General features: G+C 42.8%; 1 protein-coding gene across 2 annotated transcripts; it reads right to left on the bottom strand.

Annotated features, from left to right (window-relative positions):
• Nucleotides 1-3,745: 3,745 nt before the first annotated feature.
• On the bottom strand, nucleotides 3,746-10,819 carry LOC123091266 (E3 ubiquitin-protein ligase CHFR). 2 transcript variants are annotated; one of them, XM_044512727.1, is made up of 14 exons: nucleotides 10,628-10,819; nucleotides 10,352-10,505; nucleotides 9,784-9,878; nucleotides 9,044-9,197; nucleotides 8,830-8,965; nucleotides 8,654-8,740; nucleotides 7,771-7,864; nucleotides 7,352-7,456; nucleotides 6,701-6,801; nucleotides 6,531-6,596; nucleotides 6,352-6,439; nucleotides 4,995-5,055; nucleotides 4,847-4,910; nucleotides 3,746-4,070 (listed from the first exon to the last, which is right to left on the bottom strand). In XM_044512727.1, exons 1-14 carry the CDS (start codon nucleotides 10,701-10,703, stop codon nucleotides 3,942-3,944), a joined length of 1,410 nt encoding a protein of 469 aa, XP_044368662.1. In that variant the 5' UTR covers nucleotides 10,704-10,819; the 3' UTR covers nucleotides 3,746-3,941. The 2 variants fall into 2 exon arrangements, 1 of the variants encoding a protein (XP_044368662.1); XR_006442989.1 differs by lacking the exons at nucleotides 3,746-4,070; nucleotides 4,847-4,910 and adding exons at nucleotides 5,592-5,679; nucleotides 5,771-5,836 and having other exon boundaries at nucleotides 5,010-5,055.
• Between the last annotated feature and the right edge of the window lie 577 nt (nucleotides 10,820-11,396).

The following is an 11,396-nucleotide window of genomic DNA, read 5'->3' as shown; positions in this document are numbered from 1 at the left end:
AGGTATTCGAGTTTTGTGTCCAGGAGGTGACCTCCACCCAGGTCTACAGCCACCTTAGGAAGTGGAGAGCTCGATGGATCACAGTGTCCAACCTCAGAAACCTGAGCAGTGCCTCATGGGATCAGAACACTTGCTCAATCGTTCTAGAGGCAGATCACTACACCGATCACTTTGCGGTTAGCTCACGCCCCCTTATTTTTCACACTGTCATCCATTGCCTTCTCGCAACTAACAACGATACGTTTCTTTCTTAAGACCACCCCAAAGACGCTAAGTTCCTCAACGCATCCATTCAAAACTACAACTATATGCAACACATCTTCTCCTTTGGGCTGGCAACCGGCAAGCATGCCATGGGCTCTGGTGAGCCTCTCAGTTTGTCCATGCCTGAGTTCCCAGACACCCTGGACGCAGAGGCAAACCTTGATGGCCCTGACAAGCCCTTTGAGCACGTCCCTATGCTTGATAGGAAGAGGAAGAGGGGCGGCTTTATGGAAGAGGAGAGCAGTGTCTTCACCAGGATGACTGAGGTCGTGAAGGAGGTGACAAGTGCCATCAGGAGAGGAAGTCCATCGATGTCCGCCCTGAGCTGTACAACGCCATCATGGACCAAGGTGGCTTTAGCCAGGAGGCTCTGACGGCTGCTCTGAGCCACCTACTTGAAAACAAGAACTAAGGTGTGGGGTTTGTGAAAGCACATGTGCTCCCTGGGTGATTTTGGTAATTCATGACAATATATCTCTTGTTGGACTAATACTTCTACCTAGTGCATTTCAGGAAAGTTCAACATTGGAGTGGCTTGGACATGGACAAGAGGATGTGGAACCCCTTCAAGATGCAAAGGACATATATTGGCAACAAGCTCAAGACTCTATATTTTCTATTTTAGTGATCCAAGATCACATTGAGTCCATAGGAAAGCCAATACTATTAAAAGGGGATGAGGTGTTGCTTAATGGCTTGCTTGCTCAAAATGCTTAGTGATATGCTCCAAAACCCTCAACCACTTTCTCACATCCACATATGTCCTAAACCTAAATGTCAAAGTCGGCCCCACCGATTTTGCCTATCCGGCGCCACTGAGTTACATCATATTCAGCCACTGCCGAACCCTAGCCACTTTGGTCTCATCGATGGGATCTCGGTCTCACCGAGATGAGCTTGCAAACTCTCTGTGATCTATTGCAACTGCTTCGGTCTAACCGAGTTTGTTCAGTCGGTCCCCCGCACATCGGTCCCACCAAGATGACTATATCGGTCCCATCGAAAATCCTAACGTTCACATTTTGACCTAAATCGGTCTGATCGAGTTTGCTGATTCGGTCCAACCGAGTTTGGGAATCTGTGTGTAACGGCTAGATTTTGTGTGGAGGCTATATATACCCCTCCACCCACTCTTCATTCGTGGAGAAAGCCATCAGAACAAACCTACACTTCCACTACTCATTTTCTGAGAGAGAACCACCTACTCATGTGTTGAGGCCAAGATATTCCAATCCTACCATATGAATCTTGATCTCTAGCCTTCCCCAAGTTGCTCTCCACTCAAATCATCTTTCCACCATAGCCAAATCTGTGAGAGGGAGTTGAGTGTTGGGGAGACTATCATTTGAAGCACAAGAGCAAGGAGTTCATCAACAACACACCATCTATTACCTTTTGGAGAGTGGTGTCTCCTAGATTGGTTAGGTGTCACTTGGGAGCCTCCGTCAAGATTGTGGAGTTGAACCAAGGAGTTTAAGGGCAAGGAGATTGCCTACTTCGTGAAGATCTACCCTAGTGAGGCAAGTCCTTCGTGGGCGATGGCTATGGTGGGATTGACAAGGTTGCTTCTTCATGGACCCTTCGTGGGTGGAGCCCTCCGTGGACTTGCGCAACCGTTACCCTCCGTGGGTTGAAGTCTCCATCAACATGGATGTACAATAGCACCGCCTATCGGAACCACGCCAAAAATCTCCGTGTCTCCAATTTCATTTGCACACTCCGATGCCATCCCTTTACTTTCTTGCAAGTTGCATGCTTTACTTTTCGCTGCTCATATACTCTTTGCATACTTGCTTGAATTGTAATGTGTATGCTTGAAATTGTGTTAATCTACCACCTCAACTTGAAAAACTTAAAAACTATCAACTTTGTTTGTTGAGGGTCTAATCACCCCCCCCCCCCTCTAGACACCTCTTCTCGATCCTTTTAATTTGTTGCCATGGCAGGCGCTCACAGGGAGCTCTGGCTCAGGAGCTGGCTTGGCGAGCAGCACTACTAGATGTAGTGTTGCCTCTCTTTACCACGTGCATGATCCTCGACGTCGATGGCAATGGCGACGATGACGATGCCGACGTATATTTTTTGTAGCTAGGGCTTGAAAACTATTTGATGGTCTGTATATTTTGCTGAGGTGGTATATATTAAGCCCTCGCCATGATGGTGAACTTGTGGTGGTAGGATTGCAACCTCTTTTGAATGTGGTGGTAGGATGACACCATAGTAGTGCTAGGTTGAACTCGCTATGTTGTATGATCATGCATGCTTACTACTGCTCTTCTGCTCCATTGCTTGCTGTTTGTATGCTCCATTGCTTGTTACTTGTGTACTTCATTGCTTGCTGCTTCAACTATCGCTCTTATGCACTGCTAGGACAAGTGGTATGCGGTGTTCATCGGGAGCGCTCCAGGGGTTTACAGGTCATGGGAAGTTTGCAATAAACAAGTGTCGGGATATAGCAACAGCAGCCACAAAGGGTTTAAGACTAGGCAGGCGGCAAAAGATTCTTACTCCAAGTTTGTGCGAAAGCAGACATGCAAGGTTGAAGTTGGCAAGGCAGCGCCACACTTTGAGGTGAAGAACTTCATTATCATCCTGCAATTTGTCATCATTGCAGTGTTGTGGTGTTGATGTAATCGTTGTGATTATGTATAAGGTGTAGCAGGTAAGCTCACCACGTAGGGTACAAGGTCAGCACACCTTGATGCTTGTGTTCAATCAAAAAACGTGTACGTGTGAGTTTAGACGATGTAAGACGCCAAATACCATGCCCAACTAGGTGCAGATATTTTCTTTTAGTCTATTTCTCTCAGCCAGACCCAGCTGGAAAATGTATGCAATGCACACAAAAACTGAGATGACAATCAAACACGCCCAAAGTGAACCACCAGTCCTCTCGCGTGTTGTGCGTGTCCCGGTTTCCGACTTGTACGTCGCCTCGTTGCAGGTTAACTATGGGATTTTCTCCAAGTGGTTAATCTCCGTGTCGGCTTTTGCAAGTTATGATATTTGGCGGCTGCTCACGGTTTCAAACTGACATAGACTGGAGGCGCTCATGTCCACAATCGCCTGAAACCGACGCCCGTGCCAACGAGTTGTGCGACAAAGATGGGTTGAAAACTCGATGCCACTGCTATTGTGCACATGGCCATCTCCTCTTGGCCATCTCATTCTCATGCTTGCGAAACGAAAGCGAGAGCCCAATTGTGCATGCATCCTTGGAAGTTGGAACCATACATACCCCCTAACCTGCCGACAGAATGCCAACTCAGCTACACCCCACTGTAGCCACACAGGAAAGATTAAACAGATCCTACCAAGCACCAGCTTCGCCTTCTCCTTCAGATGAAAGCACTCTGTCCTATGCTAAACCCATGCTCATGCGCGAAAAACGGCGATTTTTCTAGCGCACGCCAAAGGCACTTCAGCTTGCGCATCGGTCGCCACGGCACATGAAAAATGACATGAGCTCCAGGAGGCGAGCTTGGCCGTGAAGGAACACAACATAAACATGACAGTTTGGAACATGGAATGTATGCCACATTGGATGACAAAGGGAAACAAACAGTTTAGTATGGTCTACCACACAAATCAAACTCGGAAGGTGTGTGTGTTGCTCTATTATGTACATACAATCTTCTCCGTTGCTGGAGAACCGGCTTCAAGAGACATCAGGCAAGTTAGGGGTTGCCTCTCGTCGGACGGCATACATGGTTCAGCTTCTTGGCGTGGTCCTGTCGATGGTGCTGGGTACGGCACATGAAACCATACCAGCAACTATCCCTGTCAGCAGCATCAGCTGGAAGAAGCTGGAAAACAAACATCCCCATCAACATCAAGAGACTGATAGGATACATGAAGAATAAATAAGAAATGCAGGGGGGGGGGGGGGGGGGGAGGGGGTATGCAGTTGTTAAGGAACTGATTCAACAAAACAGCCGTATCAGAAATCTCTTGCTTCAGATAATCTGTCGGATTCAAACAAGATTAACTTGGAACTGGTTATCATGCCATTTTATGCAACCCTTTTAATAACTTATCTCAATATATCAACCATGCCTTGATATTGTTGTCAGCTTGGGAGGAATTCTATGCTTATCAAAACGAATTACTACTAGTTTAGGCCCATACCAAACAAACAGGTAGGGAACAAACAGGTAGGGAACCACAGGAAAATCAGACAGTTTAAAACCATTTAGTAATGTATATTATATAATGGTCTGAGATGTAACGGCTTTATGCTCTTGGGGAAACCAGCATATACTACATTTCACAAAGCTGTAAGCCTTAAAAATTTATCGTATTTAAATGACCAATCTGCATTCAGTACCATGTACCTAGTTGGCAAAGCAACTCCGGGAGTAGTATATGGTAAGTCTTGTGGACATCAATTTTTGTATCAACTGTGCGAGTAGTATATGGCAAGTCTTTGGTGGACATCAATTTTTGTATGTCCACTAAATAAGTGTACTTACAGCATTAACATCTCACTACAAATAGTGGAAGGCATATCTAACATAAGCTAACCGATTAGCATAAGCTCATGAAAGTACTAACTGACTGTAGGAGTTAATAGTGTACATACATTTCTGGGCGTTGACACGCGGAACCAATACAGCAGAAAATCAACGAACTTGTTGTAGCAATGGCTGCATTCATTTGAATCAACAAAATCAGCAAAGGCACCAAGATGAAATCAAGAAACTATTCTTGTCAACTCAGGAAGCAATTACTTGCAAAGGTATGTCCTGGAAGTAATTGCCTCAACATTATTCAGTTGCAACCTTGAGCGATCTGCATGCAGCAAGAGCATCATATCGATAATGATTCAAATATGATATACATCAAAACGTTTTCCTATCAAAAAGATATATGTGGGCACACGCAACAGGAGTATAGTCCTCCGTTTCAAAATAACTGAAGTTCTAGGTTCGTTCCTTAAGTCCAATTTGTTTATGTTTGACCAATTCTATGGAAAGATGTGCTAAAATGTACAACACCAAATACACATAGTACAAAAATATATTCCGCAAAGAATGTCATGAGAGTAATTTGGTGTTCTAGATGTTAATATATTTTTCTAGACTTGGCCAAACTTAAACAAGTTTGACTTAGGACAACCCAGAACTTCAATTGTTTGGAATGGAGGTAGTATTGCATAAACCAGGTGCCAAATAACACTCAAAGTAAGTTTCCTTCAAATCATGCATAAAGTCATATACACCAGTATTTTATCATGTCAAGATAGAATTGAAGTTTTTAAGATAATTTCTTCACAGCTATGACATATGCACCAAAACAATATTCAACTGAAATAAACAGAACATTACCAAGTTCCTTATTATCAAACTTTGCTATCCACTCAGAGATTACAGCTTGCAACGTTTTGCCAGATTTCTGTATGCACCTTTCTGTGATCTAGAGAGAAGAAACCACAGTTCATTCACACATGAAACTACCATCAATGCCATAAATGATAAGGGATAAGATCAAGATGGAATATTCCTACATCTTTTTCATATGGATTTCCCCCATGAAGCGTGTCCGGAAGTCTAGAGATATGGTGCTGAGAGATCTGGAATAGTATGCACACATCATGTCAAAACATTGCAATTGATGTGTATGATGATGAGAAGGTACATCAGGGCTTTAAAATATAGCAGAGACAGATTGGCTTACCATCCTGAAAGTTTCTTCCTTAAGTCCAATTTGTTTATGTTTGACCAATTCTATGGAAAGATGTGCTAAAATGTACAACACCAAATACACATAGTACAAAAATATATTCCGCAAAGAATGTCATGAGAGTAATTTGGTGTTCTAGATGTTAATATATTTTTCTAGACTTGGCCAAACTTAAACAAGTTTGACTTAGGACAACCCAGAACTTCAATTGTTTGGAATGGAGGTAGTATTGCATAAACCAGGTGCCAAATAACACTCAAAGTAAGTTTCCTTCAAATCATGCATAAAGTCATATACACCAGTATTTTATCATGTCAAGATAGAATTGAAGTTTTTAAGATAATTTCTTCACAGCTATGACATATGCACCAAAACAATATTCAACTGAAATAAACAGAACATTACCAAGTTCCTTATTATCAAACTTTGCTATCCACTCAGAGATTACAGCTTGCAACGTTTTGCCAGATTTCTGTATGCACCTTTCTGTGATCTAGAGAGAAGAAACCACAGTTCATTCACACATGAAACTACCATCAATGCCATAAATGATAAGGGATAAGATCAAGATGGAATATTCCTACATCTTTTTCATATGGATTTCCCCCATGAAGCGTGTCCGGAAGTCTAGAGATATGGTGCTGAGAGATCTGGAATAGTATGCACACATCATGTCAAAACATTGCAATTGATGTGTATGATGATGAGAAGGTACATCAGGGCTTTAAAATATAGCAGAGACAGATTGGCTTACCATCCTGAAAGTTTCCTGGTTGCAGATTAGAGTACAGTGACTTGAATTCACTCCTTGGGAATACCAATAAGCTCCACAAAATGATCCATCACACCCCAAACCTGCAATATAAGTATGGTAGGTCAGCGCCAAAAGTGGTGTCATAAAACTAAAGTAAAGTAGGAAGAAGAGCAGTCAAACTGCTCATAGCGACTGCACCTTAAGAAGTTTACTGAGAAGCAAGTAAGAATAATGCTTATACTATTCATGCAGATTTATGCAATAGAATAGCCTTAAGGAAACTAACTAATGACGAATATCTAAGGAAAAGGGCAACCTGGTGCATGTAGCTCCCGCTTGCGCAGGGTCCAGGGAAGGGTCCGACCACTTTGGGTCTATAGTACGCAGCCTTTCCCTACATTTCTGTAAGAGGCTGTTTCCAGGACTTGAACCCATGACCTCATGGTCACAAGGCAGCAGCTTTACCACTGCGCCACTGCGCCAAGACGAATATCTAAGGAAGGCCAAGAATAATATTAAAACACCAAATTTGCAGTTCAACGATGTAGCACTGCATCAGTAGTGCTGTAGTGTTAAATAGCATATCAAATGAACAAAACAATATAATCCGTGCAATTAACAAGAATACAAACGATCAAAATCAGAAATTACATTTTTGTATACTGGTGTTAGGCCTAGCTGGCATCATTCCTCCACATCCATTACACTGTATGTGTGCTGCTCGGGGACTGCATCTAAATCCAGCAAATTCTGTACCTGCAATAGTCACATGTTCAAAACACAAACAAACGGATTAAACAAGTAGTTAAAAACAGAAGAACTGCTTTTGTCTTAACATACGCACACACGCACACACACACACACACACACACACACGCACGCACCCCCCCCCCACACACACACACGCACACGCACCCCCACACACGCACGCACACGCACACACTGTTATTGTACCAAGGGAACAACTTTGATAGTTATGAAAAAAATCTCCAGATTCTGAAAACCTGAAGGCGAGCATGTACTAATATATGTTGATCAAGATGATATTCAAAGCGATATTCCATATTTACCACATTGAGGACATGGAAATTCAGCATCGTTGCTTTCATCACTTGCAGGTGGCAAAGGGCGCTTTCTTGATTGATTTTTCTGCTTTCCCAAAACCTACGGCATGAAATAACATGTCACCAACTATTTAGATTCTTGGGAATGGAGAAAGACCATATATATAGAAGAAAAATATACTGGTAAAGTAGAAAATATAATAAAGGAACCATCTATGAACTCAGGCTCAGTAGGTTTAGCAAGGAGCAATTGTCACAAGGTACTCAATGGTGCAATGATACATTTTAACTAAAATACGAGCAAACTTATGAAGACAACTACAGAACTTTTCATCCAATGGTACAACTGTGAATTCTTTAAATAAATTCAAATCATAACATGCTAGGTAAATATTCATTCTGCAGGTCCCATATTCCATGAATTCCCTTGCTAAAACGTTAAGATAAACTGCTATATTCCTGTTCAATCTTAAAATTTCATCAACAAATTCACACATCAAGTTCACAAATTGAGACTAACCTTAGCATTCATACAAAAAAAAGTGACAGATAAGTTGTATTACAGACCTCACAAAAACGTGATATTTTCAGACCACGGAAAGATGTCCAATTTATCATGTCACAGCCTTGAATGGCTTGTATTAAGATGCTGCTGGTGATAATTGATAGATTAGCTAACCAGTTAAGTCCATGAGACTCAACTGTAAATTATATAACTTAATCAGCCGTTTAGCTACAAAGAAACTAATGCGGGCATTTGATGAAGGGTGAGGTTTTTCTTACAAAAAATCAGATAACCATGACTAAAATATGACATACTGGCGCCAGAACTGATGCATGTAGAAAATAGTGAACACCGGCAATTCTTACAGTAAGGTTGTAAACTCACAAGATTCGATTTAACTGAGGCATATGACTCTAACAACGCAATCTCATCATCAGACCGCTGTAGTGACGAAAAAGCTTGTAGTATAGCCTACAAAAAAACAATGAAAGAAAATCTAGTCCACCAATAACAATTTCAGGAACAAAATTCAAGACAGTCATTAGCACAAATTATGATACCTCTTCAATATTATGAAGGAAGTGATTCCTTCCAACTGATTGCACTGGCGTCCTACATTGTGGACAGGCAGCACTCTGGCTTTTATCACGCGACTTGCTCGAAGACCTTCTCAACCACTCTGAGAAGCAGCCATTGCTAAATTGGAAAGGAGAAAGGATCAATACCTAAACTTAAAAAAAAAACTGAGATTGGCTAAGAAAGCTAGAAAAGTACCAGAAGTTGTGGAAGCAGGGAGCAACAGTAACAACATCATGCCACAAATTCAAGCATATGCTGCATTTTGCATTCTCAATATCAAGTAAAATCTTGACATTGTTTTTGTCATGGTCCTTCGCAGCTGTTATATCAAAGGTATACACTAAATGACCTGGAAGAAAAATAAATCATGAGTGTGTTACAAAATAATCCAGTTCATCTGTTCAAAATTAGAGAAGCATGAAAATTAGAGCCCTCCTAAAAGGTAAAGATTTGCTGATCCACGAGTACAAGGACTCTGTATTAATTTAATGTGGCTACAGCCTTTGCAGGTTTGATAACATTCTAAGAATATGAGTGGTAGGTTTGCAGATAGTGAGGAAGTACTGGTTTGTTGAGCAAGAAATTATTTGAGACAATCTGAATGTTGTCAGTATATACTTACAATAACACATGATATTTTTTCCTTTTACAGATATGGAGTTCTTCAGAGTTCAGGAACACATAAATAGATGTAAAATTGTAGCATACACATGTTTCACTTTGTAAACCTAGGAGCTACCTTACACAGAATGATACTCTTAGCTACATAAGAATTAAAAATGATCAAAGAATGCACATTTACTGAAAAAGGCACAAAACTTTGTTAAGCTTCATAAGGCATAAAAATTATATTTTCATCTCCAATGAAAAGGGATGTAGAACATGCAGTGGAACTAATCTGTGTTGCACAAACTGCAAATAGGAAACTATATGACCTTCTTCCTGGGGTCCTGGGACAATCTTGCTCCCTGGTTTAATGTCAACCAATTCTTGTTGGATAACTCTTCCATCAACAATAATTGCATCCGAGCTTTATCAAATGGTACATGGACAATGGCAAAGTATGAACATTAGCAAGAATATAATCAATAATGGTATACAAATCACACAAGGATGACATGGCAAGCATGAAACATTAACAAGAGTCTGATAAAACAGTAAAAGGTACTACTCCAGGAATTTAAGTTACCAAAGAGCATGGATACACTAGTGCAGCCTAAGAAAAGAAAAAACAGGCGCCTTTCTCACAAGTCAAAATTCTCCCTATCGATTCGCACCATTTCGAATGAAATCGAACCAAAAATCGCGAAATAGAGTCCAAACACAACCGAAATTTGCATTCTATCGCAGTCCCCTCACAAGAACAAACATGCAACAACAATACCAATCTTACACGACACAGCACCAAAATAGGACCTTAAAACCACACCAAAACCCGCACATTCCCAATAAGACGCATTCCATGAGATCGACATCGCCCCAAAGAAGCACCACGAATCATACCTGAGGTTCCGGATCGTCGCCGACGACGCGTCGCCGCCGCGCCTAATCTCGCACCATGCGAGCTCCTCCCCGCCTGCGGCGGGGGCGACCAGGGAGCAGACCACGGCGTCGCCCTCTGCGACGGCCACCTCCGGGTAGGCCGAATCCGCAGGCACTGGAAAGGAATGCACGGGACGGACCAAGAAATCGGAAAGAATCAAGAACCGTGCGGTCGAAGGAACCCAAGAGAGGAGGGGAAAAACATGGAGGATTAGTTGGGTTGAACAGGCCCGATACCTAGCTTCGCCCAGACGCCTGCGGCGCCCGGGGAAGACGCGGAGGGGTTGGAGTTGGAGCACTCGCCGGAGTCCATGAGGGCAGAGAGCCGGCGGGGAAGGAAAAGGTAGGAGATGACGTGCGTGCAGCGACGCCGGCGCGTGTGCGTGCGGGGACTTCGCTTCAGTTCAGAGTTCGGGTATGGCTGCCTCGTGTACGGACGTCTTTTTTATCGGTAAAAAATGTTAAAAACGTCTGATTTTTAACCACGACAAATTGGACTTTCTTACTAACACAAATGGAAATTACCATCCACGTGACAACTAAATTTGGAAATTGTCATCCTTGTGACAAATCTTTTCAGTTTTGTCAAAGCAAATCTACATGTGCCATTGGTGCATCTTGGACGCCAACTCTCAAACTGTCCGGACCGCACGGTCGGAACGTGTTGTGTGTCATCCAACGCGGGATTTTATCATTTCGCTCGGTGGTCTGGGCATATGCTTTCTCCCGTAAAGTGGAGACAAAGATGGTGGTGGGTTGAGGGGGGGGGGGGGGGGGTCCAAACAACAATCGTAACAATCGTGTAGGATTCTGACATCCGAGGCCCACTAAATCCCTCCTCCCGGTCCTATTTCCTTCCACTCTGTCTTTTCTCCCCCTTACTTTGCATCCGCACCCTTCACCACCACCGCCCCCGTTGTACCTCTCCGTTTCCACAGATGCATTGCCGGACGGCCGCAACCAGCACCGACGCGCCCGCTCGCCTTTATGATGGCATTGTACACCC

This window comes from Triticum aestivum, chromosome 4B (genome assembly GCF_018294505.1).
Source record: "Triticum aestivum cultivar Chinese Spring chromosome 4B, IWGSC CS RefSeq v2.1, whole genome shotgun sequence".
NCBI lineage: Eukaryota > Viridiplantae > Streptophyta > Magnoliopsida > Poales > Poaceae > Triticum > Triticum aestivum.
Note: the sequence above shows the minus strand (reverse complement) of the source record. Positions and strands in the feature narration are given on the sequence as shown.